General features: G+C 42.1%; 1 protein-coding gene and 1 long non-coding RNA gene across 3 annotated transcripts in view; one reads left to right on the top strand and one right to left on the bottom strand.

Moving 5' to 3' along the window:
• Fbxw4 (F-box and WD repeat domain containing 4) overlaps window positions 1-14,411 on the bottom strand; it is an 80,061-nt gene extending 65,650 nt beyond the window's left edge. Inside the window, exon 1 of the mRNA XM_090346038.1 lies at window positions 13,714-14,411. Within this exon, the coding sequence (XP_090202164.1) occupies window positions 13,714-14,396 (683 nt within the window). The 5' untranslated portion in view covers window positions 14,397-14,411. The remainder of the gene's footprint in view (window positions 1-13,713) is intronic.
• Window positions 13,385-19,012, top strand: LOC150053921 (uncharacterized). 2 transcript variants are annotated; one of them, XR_016537805.1, is made up of 3 exons: window positions 13,385-13,594; window positions 15,078-15,206; window positions 18,296-19,012. It is a non-coding gene; the product is annotated as an uncharacterized LOC150053921 (long non-coding RNA). The 2 variants fall into 2 exon arrangements; XR_016537804.1 differs by lacking the exon at window positions 13,385-13,594 and adding an exon at window positions 13,759-13,847.
• The last annotated feature ends 6,478 nt before the right edge of the window (window positions 19,013-25,490 follow it).

Here is a 25,490-nt window from a genome sequence, read left to right as displayed (position 1 = left end):
ACTGGTAATTGTAAAACAAAGTTAAATCATTACATAGGTAGAGGGGGGTGCAATATAAGATTATGTTTCCATAAATAAATTAGATGACATAAGTAAATAGAAGGTGCTGTAGGAAGTAAGCAATGTTTTAATATATCACACAATTGTTGGTAGTTATATCTTTCAATTCACCTTTAACTAAATAGATGAAATAAAGTAAGCACAAAGACAGACTCAAGAAAATGGAATCTGTATTTTACCTATACATTATACAACTCTAGATAACTAACTCCACTAATTGTCCATTTCTTGTGGTATTTTAAAGATGATACCTTAAAGCAATGTATAAATTATAAATTTCTACAAAAGGGTGAATTATTTTTTTACAGAAATACAAATATATGTAGTGGTTATTACTACATGTATAGTGGATATTACTAATATGTGATGTGTCATCACTAAAGCTGTTAATAATCATTTATCTTAACTTATTTACTTACAACTTTTCAAAATGGTAGGCAAGCACTCTACCACTAGGCCAATCTCCTGGCCCCATCAAAATGGTTCTTCTGGTATTAGACATTTCATGTTAAGGTTAAAATGTCTTTTACTGAATTTTTCCTTTAGGTGAATATGAGCCCTGGTTTCACATTACCAGTGAGCAACCTACACTTCCCAGTAGAGAGAAAACTAAGGACAGGAAAAGAGAGTTAAAATGACCTAACCTCAAACTGAGAATGCATGTGCTATCCTGCCAACTTTTCTCTGCAAATCTTTCCCAGATATGAAAGAAGTAATGGTGTATTGATACAACTCTCTTCTTGAATTAGGTCTAAGTTAACAAGTAGATGTGAAAGTAAAAGTGGAATATTCTGGATCATAGCGGGGGGGGGGGGGGGGGGGGGACAAGAACTGTCATATTTCCTGAATTAGGGTAAGGACATTTCACTCATCTCCTTGGTTACTTAAAGGCCATTTGGTGACACTTTACTAAGGGTCAACGCACTCCCTGGGGGCCTGATCACAGCAGAAAGAACTTTCAAAGTTGAACTTTAGAAGCTTTTCTACCCAATAGCAGGTGCAAGCATCCTCTTCAAGCTGAACACCACAATCAACTTGGTTGCAATCCCTCAAATCAATTTTTTACTTAAAAAAAAAAGCATTCCATTTGGCTTTGAATGAGTATGACTTTGTTAAAAGCATTATAACAACTCAGCCTTCTCATTCCTTCTGTCCAAACCCTTTTGATGGTTAGTTTCCCTAACCGGTAGCCAAACTGTACCTATATTTCTATTGGCTTCAGGACCTGAAAAATGGAAGGTATAAACAAAACTTGCTTTGTCTGAGACAAGGTATCACTTCTCCAGTAGGGACCTGTCACTGAGCCATCAAAGGAAGTTGACAGAACCAGGCAAAAGAAGTACTGGGGAGGACATGATCAGGTGCCCCTTATAATTCAAAAAAGGACCTTACTCCCCAACCTTGAAATGGCCTCTGGCCAGTCAATTCTCCCACATAGTTACTGATGTAAAGTTAGGGTGCTCCCCTAAAAAAATGATTAGTGCCCTGTAAATAAATCTCTCTATGGCTGTTAATGCACAGAGGAATCTCTAACCTGGCCCGTGGGCCTGGCTGCACTGCCATTTTCCCAGCCCTCCTTCTCTTGCCTCAGGCTCATTTTTCCACTTGGCCCCCTCCCTCTTGGCTTTCCGGCACTTAGTCACCATTAGAGTTTGACTGCATTCCTGGGTGCATGACCTATTTTAAACAAAAACAATACAACATGCACCCACAGTAAGTGATCAGGTCCCTTAAAATCTTGGCAAGTGAGTCCAGAGGGACAGAAATCAATCCAGGCGGTTATCTAGAATGCCCTTTCATTTCCCTTTGCCTCACTCACACCCCAAAACAAAAAGCAAGTAAATAAACCTACGCTGAAGAAAAATGGCTACGGGGGTGCAAGAAGTATGGGTATATGAGAGAGATCTTAAATCTACCTAAACACTGAAATCAGAAAATTAGAACACAGGTCAATTTCCCTCCCTGCCCCATCTTGAAGTTCCACTCCCCTTGATGCCACCAACGCTGCCTAATGGTACTAGTCAGGCCTGACTGGCTGACAGCATGCCAACTTAGAACCTAGGGAAGGAGGTCTACATCAAGATTCAATTGAAGTCTCTAATTTTGACTTCTCCAAACTGGTGGTTCATGCCTGTAAGCAGGAGACTGAGATCTGAGGATCTTGGTTTGAAGCCAGCCAGTCACCATGAGACTCTTTTTTTTTTTTTTTCCAGTTCTGGGCTTGAGCTCAGGGCCTGAGCACTGTCCTTGGACTTTTCTCAAGGCTAGAGCTCTACCATTTGGGCCTCAGCACTTCTAGCTTTTTTCTATGTATGTGGTACCAAGGAATTAAACCCGGGTCTTTGTGCATGCTAGGCAAGCATTCTACCACTAGGCCAAACTCCCGGCCCTCCATGAGACTCTTATCTCCAATTAATCACTCAAAAATCAGAAGTGACACTGTGGCTCAAGTGGATTGCTTACCTTGAACACAAAGAAGCTCAGGGACAGTGCCCAGGCCCTGAGTTTAAGTCTCATGACAGACCAAAAAAAAAAAAGCCTTAAATACAAAAAGCAAAGATCATAGTCCTAACAAGAATAGGAATCTTAACAGATATCAATGCCAGGAACCAGTGGCTCACATCTGTAATCCTAGGTACTCTGGAGGGCTGAAATCTAAGTCAAGAAAGTCCATGAGACTCAAATCTCTAATTAACCACCACCAAAAAAAAAAAAAATCTGCATATGGTCAAGTAGCAGAGTCCTAGACTCAAGCAAAAAATCTCAGGGACAACATCCAGACCCTCAGTTTAAGTCCCAGGACAGGTACGTGCACGCACACTCATGAACGCGCACGCACACACACACACACACACACACACACACACACACACACACACACACACACACACACACAGAAATAGATAAGTAAGAATCTTCAAAACTATGGATCTCCCTTTGGGAAGACACACATCTGCAGCCCCAAAGGCTTGTCCCCAAAATTTATGATCTAATATATCACTGTTTTGTTTTGTTTTTGCCAGTCCTGGGGCTTGAACTCAGGGACTGAGCCCTGTCCTTAGGCTTTCTCAAGGCTAGAGCTCTACCACTTGAGCCACAGCACCACTTCTGATTTGTGTGTGTAGTACCAAGGAATCAAACAAGGGTCTACATGCATGCTAGTCAAGCACTCTACCTCTAGGCCAAACTCCCAGCCCTCATGTTTTTTGTTTGTCTGTTTTTTGGTTGGTCACAGGGCTTGGACTCTGGGTCAGGGCACTATCCCTGAGCTCTTCAGCTCAAGGCTACAACTCTGCCACACTGAGCCACAGTGCCACTTCTGGTTTTCTGGAGGTTAATTGGAGATAAGAGTCTGTCAGGCTTCTGTGCCCAGGCTGGCATTGAACTGTGATTCTCAGCTCTCAGCCTCCTCAAGTAACTAGGACTATAGGCATGAGCCACTGGTGCCCAACCTTCTAATATATCACATTTTTTAAGAATGTAAGATGAGCCTCCAAATTTTTTCTTTTTTTTCTGGCAGTACTGGGGCTTAAACTCGTGGCCTTGGCTTGGCCTTACTTGTTTGGTCAGCTGGAACTCTACCATTTAAGTATTGCCTCTACCCCTTTTGATTTTTTTAAATTTTGTTGTTGAGATAGGCCTCATTCACTGTTTAGTCTGGCTTCAAATTGGCAATACTTTTGCCTCTTCTTCCAGAGTCTTCCATGTACCAAGGCAGATAAAGTATATTAATAAGATAGCCACATGTCAAAGCTGTCCAAAGCAGCTTCAGAAACACTGGTAACAACCCTAAGTACTTTTATTTTTTTTTTTTTTTGCCAGTCCTGGGCTTGAACTCGGGGCCTGAGCATTGTCCTTGGACTTTCTCAAGGCTAGAGCTCTACCACTTGAGCCTCAGCACCACTTCTGGCTTTTTTTTTTTCCCTATGTATGTGGTACCGAGGAATCGAACCCGGGTCTTCGTGCATGCTAGGCAAGCACTTTAACCACTAGGCCAAACTCCCGGCCCCAACTCTAAGTACTTTCTATGTGTGCACTTAGGACTGAGTTGGCCAGACCCCCATCTACTTTCTCCTGCCATTGTTAGGTACTGTAATTTGTGAGGCATCTGGCCAATGTGTAGTCTGAGAAAAATTACAAACATTTTGGAAGCTGAGCACTACTGCTTATTCTTATACTCCTGGATACTCAGGAGACCCAGATCCAGAGAATTGTAGTTCAAAGACAGTCTGCAAAGAAAAGTGTGCAAGATGAAAGATTCTACCTTTAGTTAACTATCAAAAAACCAGGCTGGCCGGGAGTTTGGCCTAGTGGTTAAAGTGCTTGCCTAGCATTCATGGAGACCTGAGTTCAATTCCTTGGTACCACATATATAGAAAAAAAGCCGGAAGTGGTGCTGAGGCTCAAGTGGTAGAGTTCTAGCCTTGAGAAAGTCCAAGGACAGTGCTCAGGCCCTGAGCTCAAGCCCAGGACTGGAAAAAAAAAAAAAAAAAAAAAAAACAGGCTGAAGATGTGGCAAACGTGCTAGAATTCCAACCAAGCAAGCATAAGGCTCTGAGTTCAAACCCCAGTAATACCCCAACATTTTAGACAATGCTAGCTGAAACAAAGTTACATTATAGAACTTCTCAGTGCTTTTAATTTACCAACAAATATTATGATCCCCCAGAATAGGGACTGAGTATACAACATATTCATTTAATTACAGAATTCATTTTTTTTAAAGAATCTCAACTTTCAGGCTGACCTACCACTTCAACCTCAAGAAAGAAGCCACTACATTTGTGTGTATGTGAACAGGCTCCCCTCTGAAGCATGGATCAGGTACAAAACAACTCCAAAGTAGACTTTGTCCTCTTACCTTCAAAATGACTTTTCCCTGTACTGTCCATCTGAGGAATAATTACACTAAGGTGCTTCCTAGGGGGTTTTGGTTTTTGCTTTTTTAATCTTGAAACTATTCTATATTAATCACTAAAAAGGTTGAGCCTAAGTGGCCAGACTCCCAAATCCCTGGCCTCCTCCAAGACTAGATGAAGGGATGAAGAGAACATGAGCCAAAAGCCACCAGCCACTTTTCATATGTAACTTCTAGGCCACTATGATTAAAAAAGGGAAAAAATGCAGCCAGGCTAAGAGATGATTGCAAGCTTCTCCAGCACTGTACTTTAGAGGGCATGGAGGGCGTGGAAGGCGTGAAGGGAGCCCTCCTTGAGCACACACCACTACATCTGAAACTTCACTCACCTTTCAATATGGGAAATTCAAAGAAATTGGAGGTCAAAGCTAGAACTACAGAGAAGAAAAAGAAGTACCAACAAATATTTCCATTTTTTTAAGAGAGAAACTCATTATAGTTAGTGAACAGAGAAATATTATTCCTTTCAGTGAACTGGCTTTCCAGGAAAGGTATCTCAACATATTTACTATAAAACAATTTAATTTCCCTGTCCCATCACCTGCCACCCCATCCCCATCCCTCCCCCCAAGCCCCACAGATTGTGGATTTCCTCTCATTCTTGGCAGAGTAATCAGAAGAAATATAATATTCCCTTCGGACTGCTCCCAACAGCTGCTAGAACAAGAGGGGGAGTCAGAGGTATCCCTCCAAAGCTGCTTCTAAAAGTAACTGTTCCTCCTTCCAAACCACACAGCCAGTGAACATAAGACTCCTCTTCCTCTCCTTTCTTAAAGCAAGGGGAAACCACAAAAGCTGGTGTAACTAGCCCTGTCTCCAATTCATCTGCTCGCCTCAGTTTCATTGGAAGCTTAAGTTCTGGTACAGTAGGCTACCCCTCTACTTCCCCACTATGGATTCCTCTAGACAGTCCTCTACTACTTCATACAATGAATACTTGTGGTTTGTTTAACCCACTAATTTTCAAGGTAGGCTTCCTTTCAAACTCCTATTTGATGCAATGTCTGTGTCTCTGTCCACCTGTCTCCAAACCACACATCTCTGCACACACAAATCCCCTTCAAGCCAAGACTGGAAAACAAAAGTCTTGGACTTGGCTTCTTTTATCCTAGGCCTTTATCCCTTGCCTGCTATCAACATACATTAATGTTCTTCAACTTGTTGAGAAAACCCCCATTACCAAGCAACAGAGAGACATTCAGTGGTCTTCAGCCTCTCAGCTGAGACCACCAACAAAGAAGTTCACTAATGTCAACGGGGCGGGGGGGGAGGCAGAGGCAATATCTCTCTTTGCTGTAAAACTGGAGAGAGTTTCAGCATCATTCCCCAAAGGTGACGGCTAGGGTTGAATGAAGACCGTGAAAACTGTACAAGAGCCAAGGGAGAAAATATAATGTAAGGAATGATTCAGAATCAGGGGCAAGAGAAGGTAGAAGGATGAACTGGCTGACCCCAAATGTCTTTTCCATCTCTAACTCCTATGATTCTTTGACCTCCAATTTTGTGCTGTGGACAAGGAATGGAAAGTCAACAGACGTGGTGATGTTTTGAAAGAGCCTGGCAGTCTGCTCTTGTCATTTAGTGGCCTTTCCATGTATTTTTTAAGGTGTCTCCAAGCCCTGACTTCATTTCACAGTTGTCACCTTTCTCAGCAATTTGAGCTCATGTCAAATACCAAAAAAGAAAGAATGTGCTGGCAATTAATTGTGGGCTAAAGAGGGGCAGGCACAGAGCCCATTGGGTGGCCCAGACTTTCAGGGAAGGCAATGTGAACAGTCTGGAGAAAATGAACTGATTCAAAGTTGAGACTGGGCAGATAGCCCTCTAACAAGAGGTCAATTCTCTCTCCAGGGAGTCTCACATTCAGTTTTAGATGCAACTCGAATATTCATTTACAAGTAAGATTCACACATACTTAATTATCACAGTTTTACAATTGAGTTCCAACTGAATACCATTCAAATCTGAACAAAACTGCAAAGCAGAAAGGACTTGCCTCATAAGTAAACCAAACTTTTGTTTTTCAACTTTGTCTAATGGTTGATACACTTGAAAGAAATTCTGAGAAATCAGTTCCTATAGATGAGGGGCAGAGGAGGAAGGAGTATGTCAGTGTTCACTGAAAATTCAAAGCACAATTCTTCTCCTATTTTCCTCATCTTAAATGTTAACATTTACCAGAACCTGGTCTCAAGAGGACACTACCTAAATTTCTCCTATTCCCAGGTTAGAAGTCAGGATTTGAAATTAATACAATGCCAGAGTCAATAGAGTTCAGGTTAAGTTATTACAAAAAGGTAATTCTATGTCAAGCACTCAAAATTAATTTTTAAAAAATCTGAGTGGGACATAAGAGCTCAAGCTTATAATTCTAGCTACTTGAGTAGCAGAGATTGCAGGGCTGGGGGGGAGGTTGTGGTTCAAGGACAGTCTGGGCAAAAAAGAAATTTATGAAATTCCATTTCAATGTAGACAATGGACATATCTTTATTCCAACTATGGGAAATCCCCATAGCTGAGTCAAGTGCGAGCTGCCAGTCACTTCCAGTGGCAATGGTAAGCACAAGTGAGAAGACTGCAGTCTAGGCTGGCTCCAGTACAAAGTAAAACCATGCCTAGAAAATAACCAATATGAAAAGGTACAGGAGGTGTGGCTCAAGTGGTAGAAAACTTGCCTTGTAAGTGCAATCCATAGTACTCTAGATCAACCCAGAGTTCAAGTTGTTATATAAAGGTAATTCTTTTCTATGGCAAACTCTCAAAAATTAATTAGTTTTTTAAAAGCCAGGTGGTAGTTATTTATACCTATAATCCTAGCTACTCCAGAAGCTAAGATTAGAAGCATCTAAATTTAAGGCCAGACTAGCCAGAAAAGTCTGAAAGACTCCCCTTTTCAATGCAGAGTTAGACATGGTAGAGTGCTTGCCAAGCATACACAAAGACCTGGGTTCAATTCCTCAGTACCACATACATAGAAAAGCCGGAAGTGGTGCTGTGGCCCATGTGGCAGAACACAAACCTTGAGGAAGGTCTAAGGACAGTGCTCAGGCTCTGAGTTCAAGCCCCAGGACTGGTAAAAAAAAAAAAAAACTGGCAAAAACAGGACTGGAAGTGTGGCTCAGCAGTAAAAGCACCTGTGTATCAAGCTTGAGGCCCTGAGTTCAAATTTTAGTATCTTCTTCCCTTCCTCCTGAAAAAAATCTGTATGTGTCCTCACTAACCCCACAGCCAGATGGCTTTCAGTAACTCAAGCTCCAACTTAGATGAATGTTAGAAATATAAAGAATGAAAGTATGAAGAATGAATGACTTTTCAGAGATCTCTTTCTGATATATATTGCTATTTGGTAAAGACTTCGGGTTTCCTGTATTTCTGTCCTGAATGCAAAAAATTCATCCCCTAGCACTCATATGTTACTAGACTGGAAAGAACAGTGCAACATGTTCATTTCTGCAGCTCAGAAGGAACTTCCATCCTTCTAGTCTGCATTTGAAGGAAATGCCTGCACTAGACCATTCTTTCCTGCTTCCTTCCACAAGTGTATTGTTTTATTTACAGTGACCATGAAAACAGTGCCCTATTTTTATTAACTCACCAAAAAAAAAACAAAAAAAAAGGCGGTAGCTGGGCAAAGTGGTTCACACCTGTAATCCTGTCTACTCAGGAGATTAAGATCTGCAGAGTGTGGTTCAAAGCCAGCCTAGGAAAGTAACTCTATGAGATTCTTACCTGCAGCAAAAAGCCAGAAGAGAAGTAGAGCTGTGGCTGAAGTGATAGACAGCCAAGGGGGGGGGAGAGGGAGGAAGAGAGGGAGGAAGGGAGGGAGGGAAGGAGGGAAAAAGGGAGGGAGGGAGAGGGAGAGAGAGGGGGGAAGAGAGGGAGAGAGAGGGGGGAAGAGAGAGAGAGAGAGAGGAAGAAGAAGGAGAAGGAGAAGGAGGAGGAGGAGGAAGAGGAGGAGGAGGAGGAGGAGGATGGAGGGAGGGAGGGAAGGAGGAAGGGAGAAAAGCACAGGGACAAGGACAGCACCAGGTCCTGAGTTCAAGCTCCAGGACCAACACAAAAATAAATTGCCATTCCAAAATGGCTAAAGATGTCCATGCTGAAATCTTTCAGTGAACTAGAGAACAAGTGACTTCTACCCTAGGTAAAACAGAAAAGAGAACAAGAGGGCTGGGAGTTTGGCCTAGTGGTAGAGTGCTTGCCTAGCATGCACGAAGCCCCGGGTTCGATTCCTCGGTACCACGTACATAGAAAAAAGTTGGAAGTGGTGCTGAGGCTCAAGTGGTAGAGCTCTAGCCTTGAGAAAGTCCAAGGACAGTGGTCAGGCCCTGAGCTCAAGCCCAGGACTGGCAAAAAAAAAAAAAGAAAAAAGAAAAAAGAAAAGAGAACAAGAAAGCCTAAGCTACACTGGGTTGCTAATTGTTCTCTGAAAATCAGTTTAGACCTTAATTGTGACCAGTTAGCAGTGCCTTCCCATTTCAGAGTTAGGAAACTTTATGCTTTCTGGGCCAGGGGTGTGGGGAGCTCTTAGGTGCAGTCATTTTAAAACAAACAAACACACTCTGCTTATCTGTGTCTATCTCACCACTCTGGACGTTAATCATCACTGAAATAGATACCCCGTCCCCCAGCCTCAAAGAGCTCTAAGGCTGCAGGACCTGCCAGAGGAATGAGTATGCATGCCAGGGCAAACACCTCAGGATCCCCACTCCTAAAAACCCCATTGTTAATTCCAGGCAAATCTATCACAGACAACACAGGCAAATGTAAAAACACCCAGGTACTATACACAGAATATTTAAAATGAAATTCCTATTTAAAAATAGGTAGCAATAAACAGGGAGGAGGGAGCTCAAGTAAGCTTTCTTTTACAGAGAAATGGAAGGGGTTTTTTTTAGTGTATATGAATAAATATATTTTCTTTACATTCTTTGTTCTTGTTAATTTTCAGTATCAGAATGTGAAGATTAGTCTGTGCTCCTCTCCCCACACTCCGTTCTTACAGCCTGTATTATGTATCAACAGAGCCAAGTTCTACCATTTTGCTCACTGTTCACTCAACTGGGTTAGCTCCCTACACTCACACACTTCAGGAAAGCACTACAAAGACCGCTGAATGGCAGGGCCCACTTGTAATCCTAGCTACTCAAGAGGCTGAGATCTGAGGATCCAGGTTCAAAGCCAGCCTGGACATGGAAGTCTGTGAGACTCCAATTAATCACTAGAGAACCAGAAGTGGTGCTGTTGCTCAAGTGGTAGAGTGCTAGCCTTGAGCTGAAAAGCTCAGAAACAACACCCAGACCTGGAGTTCAAGCCTCACCACTGACCAAAAAAAAAAAAAAAAAAGACTGCTGAATGAAAGACTATTTTGATCTTTATTACTATATTCAAGATATTTCTATTCCTCCAGGTTTCATAGAGTCTTCAGACAAAACTGATTTGAAATGGATGACTTGAGTCAAAAACTGTCCCGTTTAAAAAAAAAACCTCAGGATATTTAGTAGTGCTTACTGTTTGGGCAAGAGACCCAAAGAGGAGCAAATTATTTTGTTTGTGGTTTTAAAGTGGCTCAAATGCCTTCAAGCAGGAGTATGAGACCATTAACCAATCACAAGGAATCAAAGCAGTTCATCTTACTCAACAAAGCTATGATCAGTTAGGAAGAGCCAAACTGAGCAGGGCTTGCCCTAGGCCGGAAGGTCAGTGCATTCTGAGAAATCAGGAGGTTCTTAAGCAGCAAGTACAGGCCTTAAGCCTACAGGTTCAGCTGTCGTATTTGTAAGAAAAACATTCCAGGACAAGTGACAGAAACTAAGAAGTGTGTGTGGGGGGGGTGTTATCTATCTGCACCACTTTTGGCATATGTACACAGAAGAAGCCAAGCAATCAAAAAAGTTCTATTTGACAGCAATTTACCGAGTGCCTACTACAACTGAACACTGTCCTTGCTAGTAGTCCACATTTAAGCCTCATTTTACTGGCCAATGTTATTCCTAGTCTTTATAGATGATAAAACTCAGAGCTAGGGAAGTTATGAGGCTTCTGAAAAAGCAACCAAGTGTTGTCATGCTTATAAAACCATATCTCACTGACCCACTCTGCAGTGAAATGAGCCCATGGAATGAACAACAGCCAAACTCTTGCTGTACTTTGGGCCCTACCCCCTGAGGCCCTAAGAGCACTGAAGTGTATGCCTTCTCTCCCTGAAGATGACAACCACTTCTCTTCAAGGTTTAAGTTTCTCAGTCTGTGCAGAAGCAGGCCACACTGCTAAACATTCTCTCCACCAACTATCACATGCAGAATTCCTACCCTCAACCCATATATCCCAGAAGTGACCCTGTTCTTGATCATGTGCTGTGTCAAAACAACTTTCCTGGAAGGTCAGGGATATCTCACCATAGGGCACTGGTAAGAAACCAAAACACACTTCTAATAATAGTAAAGCCATATAATATGATTTGGCAGTCTCAAAGCACTTTACATTATAAGCTCATTTTCATTTCATTATCAGTCCCACTATCATTTCTTAGGACATTTGAAAGAGAAAGCCAAATAAACATTCATTTAATCACCAGAGAAAGCCAAACTTTGTCACAGTTAGCTTGGATTCCAGTTATCTTAGCTAACTTCTTTTATAAGCCAAATAATAATAGTCGTTCAGTTATTCTGGTAAGAAAATAAAAAGAAAAATATTATTTACTTATATTTGGCAAAGATAAAGACCTGCATCCCCCCCCCCCCAAAAAAAAAAGCTCGGGTGATTTTTTAAAAATCACAGAAAATTATCCTCAATGAACTCATACTAAAATAGGAAGCATTAGGCAAAATAATCAGGTTCAAAACATACACAAGAATATTAGTGGAAAACAGACTAAAACAAAAACTGCACTGCAATAAAAGCAAAATGGTAAGATGCTTAAAAATACATAACAAGACATGTAAGAACTTTAGAGTAAAAACCACTAAAGTCCTTGAAAAATGCACAGAATTTTTTCAGTGGGAAACAGTAGAACTGAAGACACAATAGACATATAAATCAAACAATCATAATCTAAACCTAATGCATATTATACTATCAAAAACCAAAAATACTTAAATCGAAACGGAAATGGGAAGTGTAGCATTAGAACAAAATTCAGAGTTGATCAGGTTGATATATATTGAATATATGTGCATATACATGTATGTATGGGTACCTATCTATAAACAATATAAACCAAAGTAACCTTTCCAACACAAAAGGAAAGATTTAACAAAAGGTACAGTAGAAACTAAAGAACTATCTAAGGTTTAAAAAAAAAAAGTAAGGTAAACTTACTTTTGGCATCAAAAGTAGATGTTGATGAAAGTGTTAAGTATTTATAAACAACCTATTTAAAAAAAACTAGTGTAAACTTCTAATAAAGAGCAAAAGAGCTGAATGTTAAAAAATACAGTAAAGATGATAGACTGTAGTCTAATACCTATGTCTCACGAATTCCAGATTTTTAACTAAAACATGAGGACCTCAGGAGTAAATGGACAAAGAACAGGAAAAGATAATATCATAGTGTAAATAAACACATGGGAAAATATTTTTCTGGCTAATGGTAATAGTGATGCAAAATAATACAACTATGATATACCATTATATCATTATACACTAAACAGTATATCATTGTTACTAAAGTAACAAACATTTTAAATTCACACATCTGTTTGATCATTATTTGCTGATATACTGTTACTTGATCCAACAGCTTCGTAAGCGATAATCTTTGATCTGTGTTTCTTGAGACTTTATCCTAAGACACTAATTCCAAAAGGAAAGTGTATATTATGGTATGTGACTGAAACATCAATTGTGTTACTCCAAAATATATTTTATTATTCACTATGTGCCTACTCTGTAAGGATTGGTAAGATTACAACTGGAGGGAGGCTTGCAACTGAAAAAAAGTCTCAATGGAAATCGTTGAGTAGAGGTGCTTATATGAATTTTTTACATGTTAAACTCGCTGTTTTCTACTCTATTATAGTCAGGTACAGTCACGTGCAATCTGAAATCTGCTATTTCCCCAATGCCACATTTTCCCGCCTCCCTATCTAACAGCTTAAGTAGCTGGAGAAACTTTATTCACCGGTGTCATATGCTACCCCTAATAGGCCAGCGTAACACCTTAGACAAGGCCTAGACCTAACGCAGCCTCCGGCTGGGATCTGTCTTTTCCAGGAATGAACTCTGCTGACACTGGGTCTCATGGCTCTCTTTTAGGACCTGAGCCCTTTTCTCCCCATCTGATTTTTATCTCAGGCCTGAAGCTGAAGCACCTTCCGGAGAGAGTAGGATGGACGTCCACAAAAGCACACTGTTAGGTCACTGCGCTGACCTAGGTCTTAGGTCTGGGCTGGAAGACTGGTCGGAAGCAGGACGGATGACCACAGGCCAGAGCCTCATAGCTCTGGGCTGAGGAACGGGGACCATTAAAAGTTGAAGGGAGTGTGCAGACGGCTAACGTGGAGGAGCCACCCGGGGTGGCGGGGGTGGGGCACGGACTGGAGGAGCCTCTGGGAGGAGGAAAGCGGCCCTGAGAGCCCCGCGGGCGTCCGGGGAGCGGTCCCAGGCGAGGTCGGGTAAGGACGCTGGGAGGGGGGGGTGACACGACCCCAGGCCAAGCAGGCCGCAGCGCCCCGCCCTTTCCCAGGATGCTGGCCGGCCCGAGGCGGCGACGGGCGGCGGAGTGGGCGCTTACAGGTCGGTGCCGAGCCGCGTGAAGCCGGTGTTGAGCGAGGCCCGGGCTATCCGGCGCCACAGCAGGTCGCAGCTGGTGAAGCGGCGCAGCCAGCGGCACACCTGGGCCAGGCGGCCGAGGGCCCGCATGTCCAGGTAGGAACAGATGAGCAGCAGCAGCTCCTCGGGCAAGCGCCAGAGCGCCGGCCCCGCCGCGGGGCGCGCGGCCGGCGGCTCCGCGGCCGCCGCCTCGGCCGCAGCAGCCATGGCCGGCCGGCTCCCTGCGAGGCCGCCCCACGCCGGACCGCCTCGGCCCTGTGCTCTCCCGCGCCTGCCATCCTCCCGCCGCCGGCTCCTGACTCTCCGTTCCCCCTCGCTCCGGGTCCCCGCGCTCCGCTCACACCGCTTCCCCACGCTTCTCGTCCCTTCCTCCACTCTCCCGCCGCCCTCTCGCTCCTGACCCGAGCCTGCCCGGGCTCTCGCCTGAGCTCCCGGCCCCGCAGCCTCCTTCGCGGGCTGCGGCCCTGGCTTCCCTTCCGCCCCGCTTCCTCTTCCGCCTGAGCCCCCGCTCCCCTTTCCTTTCCCCTTCCCCTTCCTTCGCTTCCCCCGCTCGACCCTCGCTTCCGGCTCCTTCCTCGCCTCCCCGCCCTCGCCCTCGCCGGGCCCGCTGTTCCCGGGAGGACCCAGGTGGCCCTGGCTGCCCATGAGGGGCCCCGGGGCCGGCCCGACACGAAGCCAGGCCCGAGCTGCTGCTGCCGACGCCGCCGCCGCCGCCGACGCCGCCGCCGCCGCCGACGCCGCCGCCGCCCCGGGAGGAGGCGACACCATGCGGGACCGGGTCACATGGGGCGGAGCGGGCCGAGGCCTGGGCCCGCCCCTCACACCTGCGGCGCCGGAGCCGCGTCGAGGTACGGCCCGGCGCTCCTGGAGCTCCTGCTGGAAGTGCGTGTCCTCGCTCATCCTGTGCGAGGCTCACCACAAGGCCCAGCCGAAGGCCGCAGAAACCTCCACCCTCGGGAGCCTCGAGCTGGAGCCCCTGCCTTCAGGCAGGGTCTCCTTGGTGGCTTCCCACGCCACCCCCACCCCCGCTCCAGGCCAGGCCTGCTTTCCACAGACCACATAACAGCCCCGGGAAGGCGCAGCGAGTCCTTGGCAGGTCCCGGCTCATTGGGAATATGAACCAAAGTTCTGTCTTTGGGGGAGGCTGAGATCTGTTGGATCCTGATCCATACCGTTGAGCTAGGACTTCTCCCTCGTCACCAGCAAGTGCCAGGAGATTCTTTAAGTCACCGTGGATTGCTTTTCCACCCGCCCCCGCCCCCGTTAGAACCATAATACCCAATCTCGAGAGCTACTGAACTCTACACCTTCCACATCCATTTTCAGGGAGCAGGAATGAATGGTAAATCAACTCTGAACATTACACAATGCCTAGCAGAGCCAAAAGAGTGCAAAAGAGAAAGCTGCTTCGTTGCATTACAAGGTGCAGAAGCTATAGAAGCATCATGGAACAAGGTCAGACCGGAATCTGGTTTTGCCCTGGAATTACTTTCTGATCTTAACAAAACAATAACAACAACAAAACCCCTACCTATCTTGGCCTTTTAGTGTCCTCAGACTGTAGTGGAGATAATGCCTTTGCCTTACTTTCAGGGATAAATGAGATGATCCCTGTAAAATGCTTTGAACTCTTAAGAAAATTCTCAGTAATAGTTACAGGTCAAATCCTGTTAGAAAAAAATGCACACACACACACAACACATGCACACACTACAACAAAGGCTTTCTGCAGAAAATAAGTTTCAAGCTATGATTTATTAAAAGGAATATTTAATATATTTCAGTACAACCAAAGAACTTAGATGAAGAAAGTTTATTCCCAGAAACTTTACTATTACCATTGAACATTGCTACTAAGTAATATCAATTGAATGATAATTGATCTTATTACATTTTTGTACTATAAACTACTCTGAAAGAAGGAGAGAGATAAATATAGCATAGTTTGTATAGACATGTTGATTGTTTTATCCTTTGTTTACACATAGAAAGCTGGGTTCATTATAGTGTTTAGTTGAAGAACTTAAGGGCAAAAAATAACTATTTTGTTAACCCAATAACTGGTCAGAAATAAGGTCCACAATCAGACAAGTACAACTTAACTTGTGCAGTGGTGTCTCTATTGATAAGAAGTTAAACCAAGTTCTGGGCCAGTGGCAACATACATTTAATCCTAGCAGTTAGAAGACTGAGACAGGAGAATTACCAGTTTGAGGGCAGCCTAGGCTATATAAAAAGGTCCTGCTTTGAAAATAAAATAGAAAAATAAAAATTTAACAAGTCAAATTAAGTATCAAATCACTCCATTACACCCAGATCAGGTAAATGGTTTAGACTAGAATTTATGGTTTAATGATTTCTCCCAAAGCCAGAAATACTCATCAGGAGGAAAGACAAAGACAAATGGAAAATTAGCAAATATTAGATTATTTGAAAGTGATTTGTATTCCCACATTCTTAAGATTTTTTTCTTTAAAGATAAAAGGTCAGGTGTGGTGGCTCATATCTGTAATCCTAGCTACTCAGGAGGCTGAAATCTGAGGATCAAGGTTCAAAGCCAGCCCAGGGACAAAAGTCCATGAGAGTCTTATCTCCAGTTAACCACTAGAAAACCAGAAGTTGGCCCTGGAGTTTGGCCTAGTGGTAGAGTGCTTGCCCAGAACGCATGAAGACCCGGGTTTGATTCCTTAGTACCATATATATAGAAAAGCCAAAAGTGGTCCTGTGGCTCCAAGTGGCAGAGCGATAGCCTTGAGGGAAAAGCCCAAGGAAAGTGCTTAGGCCCTGAGTTAAAGCCCCAGGACTGGCAAAAGAAAAAAGAAAAGGAAAAAAAAAAAAACAGAAGTGGCACTGTGGCTCAAGGGTAGGGTGGTAGCCTTGAGCTGAAGAGATCAGGGACAATGCCCAAGCTTCCATGACCAACAAAGCAAGCAAGCAAGAAAGAAAGAAAGAGAAAAAGACAAAAATAAAAAATCATCATCCCTAAGACTTCTCCTCTGACAGGAAGGCACTTGCTAGTTTTACTAGAGAAACTTCTTGTTCCTGATCTTTTTTGGTTTTCTTCCTGGTTTTTGGTTTTGGTTTGGTTTTGGTTTTTCTTTGTTTTTGTTTTGTTTTGTTTGTGCTGGTACTATGGGAGAGGGCAGAAAATATAAAGCGGTATTTTGTGAAGTAAAAAAGCCAAGATCACCAGGCACGAGTGGCTCACGCCAGTAACCCTAACTGTTCAGGAGACTGAGATCTGAGGATCTCTGTTCAAAGCCAACCATGAGACTCTATCTCCAACTAACCACCAGAAAATTGAAAGTGGCTCTATGGCCCAAAGTGATAGAGTGATAGCCTTAAACTGAAGAGCACAGAGATAGCTCCTAGGCCCAGGGTTCAAGCCCTATGACCAAAAAAAAAGAAAAGCCAAGATCCCAGCAGATTTATAGATAAGTATTTTTTATTATTAATCAGCCTGTAGTAACCTCCTTTGGGTCAAAGAAGTTTTGGGTAAAATTCAGGGCCATAAGAATTAAGCTCTAAGATAAATTCTTGTATTTCTCTCTGGGATCAAATTTTATGATTTTTCTGATATCTACCAAGCACAAGAATAAATCATTGGGCAACAATGATTTAAAAAAATATAAAAAACTTGAAGAGTACTAAAAAAATGAGAAATTTTTATAATTGCTGAGGATTTTTTTAAAGACAGGGTCTTGCTATGAAGAACTCTGGCTTTGCTGGACATTGGTTACTCATACCTGTAATCCTAACTATTCAGGAGGCTGGGTTCTAAAGATCACTGTTCATAGCCAGCCCAGGAAGAAAAGTCTGTGAGACTTGTTTCTAATTAACTAACCACCAGAAAACTGGAAGTGGAATTATGGCTCCAAGTGGTAGAGCACTAGCCTTGAGCAAAGATCTCAGGGACAGTGCCCAGGCCCTGAGTGCAAGCCACAGTGCAGTTGTGGCTCAAGTGGTAGGGCACTAGCTTTGAGTGAAAAAGCTCAGGAACAGGGCGAGTTCAAGTCCCAGAACCAGCGCGCGCACGCGCACGCACACACACACACACACACACACACACGCACACACTGAAAAGAAGCAAAGGACTTCTCTTAATTACCATTCATTTACACCCTCTTCAACAGGTAGTAGACTGGGTTTCATTGTTAAAATCAAACACAAATTTGTATATAGATGGTATAAGGAACAGACTCTTTTGTTTGTCTTTTAACTTTAGTGAAAACACGCACACACACACACAATCATGCACATACACATAAGGCTAAATATGGTGGCACACTTGTAATAAAAGCACTCAGGAGGCTGAAGCAAGAAGGTCTTGAGTTTGAGGCCAACGTGGGCTATATAATGAACTTCAGCTCAACCTGAACTATATAGCAAGACCCTGGTTCTAAATAAAACAAACAAATAAATATGCATATACTAAGTAGAAAATAATGGTCTTTGAACAAAAAATGTCATCCTTTGAGAAACTGTATAACTCCTTTTAAGATATTACAGATTTTCTGTAATGTGAATTTGCCATTTTTCTGTAGCACTATTTCAAACACAGAAAAATGAGTGAGAAAAATCTCCTGAGTTAGAATCCACCATGGAGAAAAAAGCAAGAAGACAAAAATTGAAGCTAACCCCTAGGGATTTTCACAGCTTCAGTAAATTGACCTGGAATCAAGAGTGCAGCTTGAGCTCTTCTTCCTTTGCTCTGAGCAGAGCAAGCTCTGGTCAGAGAAGTTTCCAAACACATGGAGCTTAGCGAGACCACCTGCTCCTCACGTAAGACAATGGCCACTGGACCACCAACTATGTTGCTCACAGTCAACCCCTGCTCTTCTTCCCGGCAGATGACAGGCTTTCTACTGCAAGAATCTCCCAAGCAAAAGAATGAACAAAGAAACACTAAATTTCATATCTGCAATAGGAGCTCATAAATTAAGAGTAAAATGGGCAAATGAAAAGCTGAAATAAAATTGCATCTGATAATGGAATCAAACAATGATCACAAAAATTCAAATCCTTTCTTGGCAAAGGTGTGAGACTCTACACATTGTATATAGAGCCATAAAAAGTAGAGAATAGCCTGGTACTGGTGGGTCACACCTGTAATCTTAGGAGACTAAGATCCGAGGATCATAGTTCAAAACCAGCTGGGAGAAAATCCATGGAACTCTTAGCTCAAATTAACCAGAAGAAAACTGGAAGGGAAGCTGTGGCTCAAAGTGATAGAACACTAGGTCTGAGTTCAAACCCTATGACTGGAGAAGGGGGAAGGAAGAGGGAGGGGGAGAGGTAGAAGGAGAGGGAAAGAGAGGGCTGGGTGCCAATGACTCATGCCTGTAATCCTAGCTTCTCAGGAGGCTGAGATCTGAGGATAGAGGTTATTGTCAGGAAAGGCCATGAAATTCTTATCTCCAATTAACCATCTAAGCATGGAAGCAGAGATATGGTTCAACTGGTAGAATGCTAGACTTGAGCAAAAAAGGCTCAGGAATAGCACCCAGACACTGAGTTCAATCCAAAGACCAGTGTGCACACACGCGCACGCACGTGCACACACACACACACACACACACATTCCTAGAGAGGGACTTTGACCCAACTGTTCATGCATTTCTTACACTTGATCAAGTTTAGTAGGATGTAACACTACTCACGAGAGCTTATAATACTTTATCAAGGTCTGTCTTTTTACTACTCAACAATAGGAGAAAAATTACAAGGATCAGGTCCCACAATTGTCTTCATTCTTTAAAAACAATTGGGTTCAACCAAAAGTTCCAACTTCCCTAATTTGAGTCGTTAGATAAAGTACAAGACAGCATGTTGAATCTGAATTTCATTACATGTGTAAAACAATATTTTGTATGTTAAGAAAATTAGTATCAGCCGGACACTGGTGGCTCACATCTGTAATCCTAGCTACTCAGGGGGCTAAGATCTGAGGATTGTGATTCCAAGCCAGCCAGGCAGGAAAGTCCACGAGGCTCTCATCTCCAATTAGTCATCCAAAAAAGCCACAAGTAGCACTGTAGCTCAAGTGGTAGAGTGCTAGTCTTGTACAAAAGGAGCCTAGGATTGAAAAAAAAAAATCAACTATTAGAAGGAACTTCTCCATTCAGTGCCCTCTGTTAGCCCTCAAAGCAAATTAATGTCCAACAGAGCTTTAAAAGCTTAAGCAGTGCCACTGACTCTGTTAGATTCATGAGACTAAGACAGTAATTCAAAGTCTTGGCATCATAGTGTTTTCATCTTCTTTAATGTTTTGTTATATTTATCTTTTTTTCGGTCACGGAGCTTGAACTATGGGCCTGGGCACTGTCCCTGAGCTCTTCAGCTCAAGGCTACCATGGTACCCCTTGAACCACAGTGCCACTTCCGCTTTTTTGGTGGTTAATTGGAGATAAGAGTCTCACAGACTTTTTAGTGTCCAGGCTGGCTTTGAACCTCGATCCTCTGATCCCAGCCTCCTGAGCAGCTAGGATTACAGACATGAGCTACCTCTCCCAGCTTTGTTGTTATTTTTAAACACCACAAGATATATCACTTTGGGTAAGATTTTAGCTTTAAAATTAGAAAATGAGGGACAGGAATTTAGCCTAGTGGGGCAGAGTGCTTGCCTAGCATGTACGAAAACACAGGTTCAATTCCTTGGTACCACGTAGAAAAAGCCAGAATCAGTGCTATGGCTCAAGTGCTATCCTTGAGAAAGCCCAAGGTCAGTGTTCAGGCCCTAAGCTCAAGCCTCAGGACTGGCCAAAAAAAAACTAGAAAATGAAATTGAAATACATTGAGGAGCCTTCCATATTTTATTTAAAATCACTTACTGAAAGTACCCATAACAGAGTCACCAAAATAAGAGAAGAAGACACTGACAAGGGCGTAGAAGTTGGGAGCAAATATTTCCCAAGTTGTTTAAATAAATCATGGAATATCCACAGAACAGAATCATAAACAGCTAAAATGAATGAGGACAAACAGATGCATTGGTGTAGCCAGATCTGTACTATATATTGTGTGAAAAGCAGTAAAAGAACAGTATACATAATATATTGTATTTGTGTGCAATTTTTTTTTTTTTTTGCCAGTCCTGGGCTTGAGCTCAGGGCCTGAGCACTGTCCTTGGACTTTCTCAAGGCTAGAGCTCTACCACTTGAGCCTCAGCACCACTTCCAGCATTTTTCTATGTATGTGGTACCGAGGAATCGAACCCGGGTCTTCATGCATGCTAGGCAAGCACTTTAACCACTAGGCCAAACTCCCGGCCCTTGTATGCAATTCTTATGTACAAGCTTTGGCTTGTGTACACTGAATGTCTCTCAATACACCAAACTTAGTACCCTCTAATGAGGGAGATTGAGCAGATAGAGGACTATTTCTTTTCATAATATATAATCTTATGCTTTTTGTGTATGCCAGTACTAGGATCAGAGTGCTGTCCCTTAGCTTTTTTGTTGAAGGCACTACTCCATTTTTTTTTTTTTTTTTTTTTTTTGCCAGTCGTGGGCTTGAGCTCAGGGCGTGGACTTTCTCAAGGCTAAAGCTCTACCTACTTGAGCCTCAGCACCACTTCTGGCTTTTTTTCCTACATATGTGGTACCAAGGAATCGAACCCAGGTCTTCATGCATGCTAGGCAAGCACTCTACCACTAGGCCAAACTCCCAGCCCACCCAACTCCATTTTTGGCTTTTTGCTGGTTAATTGGACATAAGAGAGTCTCATATTTGTCTGCTGGGATTGGCTTCAAGCTGCAATTCTCAGATCTCAAACCTTGTGAGTAGCTAATATTACAGGTGTGAACCACGAGCTCCTGGTTTCATTTTACACCTTTTGAATTGTAGCCATAAACTATCCACATGTATTACTAATCAAAAAAATTGTTGTTTTTGGTATGGGTACTGGGAATTGAATCCAGGGCCTCATGTTTACAATGGAAGGGCTTTACCACTTGAGCTAGACACCCAACCCAATAAATTTTATCTCTTAAGAAAAGACTCTTAAGAGTTAATGGGTCTGGGGGGGGGAGGGAAATGGGTACCAAGACATGTGAAAGGGTATCAATGTATGCGAATTAATGCACCTTCTATCTGGCAAATATCATGTAACCCTTTTACTAATTACAATAAAAAAAATTAAAAAAAAAGTTAATGGGTCTTTTTTGAGAAATTGCCATCACTCAAATGGTAATTTCCAGTGGAAAGGGAAATGATATTACAGTGTGTTAACTGGGATGAAAATACAATAATTACTGATGAAAAAAGACTCAAGCTCATCCTGCTACATTTAAATAATAATACTTATAAGGCAAAAGAATTAAACTTGGAGAGGTTTCCAGTACTCAAAAATTATAGAAGTAAAAAAATTATTTGTAGAATCAGGCTTTGGAATGTTGTAGTATCACAGTAAAACATATAAACAAACTTCCATGAAGTCCATCATATCTAGAAATCAATTAAAAACTTTCCAGTTTTTTTAAGCCCTACCGCATACCCGCCCCCTCAAAACATATCCCCCTTATAAGCAGTGATGAAACCATGAAGACAACTCCAAACTTTTATGACTATTCCTTTTTTTAGGGATCATTCTTTGCATTTTTACTGCCCTAAATTTACCTCTTCAAGTCACAGCAATGCTGAATGAGCTTTTTCTTTTTTCGAGTTGTTCCCAACTAAATCTTTTGTACATTTCTGGGATTTAAGCCACCTCAGTTACTGCTGCTTATCTATAACACCATTTGCTTTGAGGGATTAAAGCAGGATTTTTTTTTTCTTCTTTTTTTTTTCCATAATACACATAGATCAAGAGTTATCTGAGTTGAGAAGAATATCCTGTTTGACTTAAGGAATGGTGAATCTTTATTTTTTCAATTTTTTATTTTTATATTTTTGATCTTTGATTGTTTTGCTTTCCTCTCTGAGAGCAGTAATGTTCAGCAAGTGAGATTTTTTAAAAAGCCCCAAACATACCACAAAACATTCCAAGTGATTTTAACTCCCGAATGAGGTTGGGCTACCTGAGTGATTCTCTCTTCTCTTCTTTGGCAGAAAGGATTAGAAACCACCACAGAACTTACTCTCTATTAAAGTGGAGTGCAGTGCATTCATTGGCAAGAGGTGAATTGTTTTCAGATTACATGTGAAAGAGTGTGTGTGTGTGTTTCTTTCCCACATCAAAGACTTGGATGGAAGCAGTTCTGAGTATTGCCAGGGATGCAAGAATTGGTGCTAAAGTGATTAACAAAATTGCTTTTCTGCAAAAGAAGCACAAAACATTACCTAGGGATTAGAGGAGGAGAGGGCAAGATTAAAGGTGATGTTGAATTTTGGGTAGAATATCTTATCCATCTTTTTCAAATCATGCTTCAAGGATTCTGTGGCCCCTCCTTGAGGAAACCTGAACAAATCAAAGCCCTACTTTTACAAGTTTTGTACACAAGGACACTGATAAGGTAAAATTAAACTATTAACATAAGCAGCACTCACTAAGCATCCATTATATCTTTATCTTACATAACAGATACATTCTGAATACATTTTATTCCCACCCAACAACAACTCCACTGATCAAAGTCTTTTTCATTTGTTTCAGTGGGTTTGTGTGTCCACCTGTTGGGCTTACATGATAGTGCCTTATAGAATTTCTGGAGTTGTCCTGATTTAGTAAATTTTGACCCAATTAGTGTTAGCATGCCTTCTTACGTATATATTTCACAGTGAAAACCTTTGTCTATGCTTTAAAAAAAAAAAAGCCATAGAGAGCCAGGGAGGTATAACACAGTGGTAGAACACTTGCCTAGCAAGTATAAGGCCTCGGGCTCCATTTCCTAGCACTGCAAATAAATACATAAAGCATATTATGTAAACACTGGAGGAAAGAGCATATAGCAAAATTTCTCAAATCCTACTTTAGGAAATTATTTAAGGGGTACCTCTGAAATGCTCCCTGATACTCTGACACTATGCATATTTTTAGTCTATTTAAAAAACTGAATTTAGCTGTTGGTTTCTTCCCATGAAGATTCCGTGTCTCTAGTCTCCCAACCAGACAGGCAGAAACAAATAAGTACATGTAACTGTTCTTGTATGAGAAAACTACTTTCTCCTTGGTTTTTTCTTTTGAAACATTATCCAAGAAAAAACATATATAGCTGATGTCAAAAGCAACATTAAGTGAAATAAGTAAAACAGAGATAGAGTGAAAATGTAGATTGAAGATATTAACACAAAATTAATACCACAATTCTTTAACTGTATTTTTTTTGTCTTTTCTTTTTTGGCATTGGGGATTGAACCAAGGACATTGTACTTACTAGGCAAGCATTTTGCCACTGAGCTACATCCCAGCCCACAATTCTTTAAAAAGCCACAAACATCATATATAGAAATACAAAAATAGAGCAAGGGAAGAGGTGACATTGTCCAAAAAGAAACATGCTCTTTACCTTGCATAACTGTAATCCCTCTCTACATCACCTTTTAAATATTTTTTTAATTTTAAAGGAATGCAAAAATGGAACAGAATCTGGGCTGTAACTGGTAGTAGTCGTGGAGAGAAATTTTAATTTTATCTCTAATATTTCTTTCAAAAGAGAAGGGGGAACCATTAAGCTAAGCTGACTTGCTTAGATTCACGGTTACACGATGAGAAATACTGAAATTATACTTTATTATTCCATCACTTAATGTACAGATTGGAGGGGTCCATCATTAGTTATGCTTTATTTTCTTTAAACCAGTAAAAATCTCTTAACTGATTAATTCAGAATAGTCACCACCTCTTTTCCCACAATAAATGTTTCCTCCAAAATTAATGGGCTGTGCAGATAGAACTTTATCTGTATATGTGTTCTATGAGGAATACTCTGTTAAAAAAAAAAACAATAGGTGTAACAGAATAAATAAATAAGCACCATTTGCGGACAGCGGTGTACCAGACAGGCATCAGTCTGTGGGCATTTGCATTTTGCCTTGTTTGACTTTGCTTTTTCAGGAACTTGTTGAGAAAAACTTTTTGTTTTTTTATCTGTCTTTCCTTTGGGGTCCCGTAAGGTCACTGGACATAAGATAGCTGTGAAATTTGACATTGTTCCAATTTAAATGCTTTACTCTAGCAAGTGCAAGACTGTGGTCACTTGGGTGTGGGGCTGGTGCGTCCAGGCGGGTTCAGAGCCTCACCAGCCCGCCAGGCTTCAAAGCCTGCCATCCTTGATCTCACTAAAGAATGTTTTTGAATTCTATGTCCATCTAGTGGTTGCCTGCAAAGATCTACTTGGCTTTTTCTTTCTTCCTTTTCTTTCACACTTGATCAGTGAGATTCTGTTTGTGATGGGGGTTTTGCCCCCCTCGGTCTTTAATTCGTTCCCAGGTGGTTTCAAAGTGTCTGTCCTCAGCCCTAGCTTTCTATAAACAAGCAGGAATTCGCGGGCTGCAGTCCGGTGGCTCCACTCTCCTGCTCCTGCAGCCCCCTTTTGCCCTCACTTTGAAAGTAGACTGTTTTGTGGACAGTAATGTACAGTTTCTTTTCACAGATGAGATTAGAGGCTTGAAGGGAGTTTGAAGGGAGGGGAGTGTTGGTTTTTTTTTTTTTCCTTTCTTTCTTTTTTCTCTTTCCTTCTCCCCCCCCCCCACCTTTTTTTTTTTCTAACTGGAGAGCTTTTGTGTTATAAGAACTTGGCTTGTTTTATACTCAGTTGCACCTTTGATGAAGGGTGATAGACGCCAAGTAGAAATTTCTGG

The sequence above is a fragment of the Megascapheus bottae genome, chromosome 15 (assembly GCF_031878675.1).
Source record: "Megascapheus bottae isolate mThoBot1 chromosome 15, mThoBot2.hap1, whole genome shotgun sequence".
Classification (NCBI taxonomy): domain Eukaryota; kingdom Metazoa; phylum Chordata; class Mammalia; order Rodentia; family Geomyidae; genus Megascapheus; species Megascapheus bottae.
The sequence above is the reverse complement of the archived record's forward strand: the minus strand, read 5'-3'. Positions and strand labels throughout refer to the sequence as shown.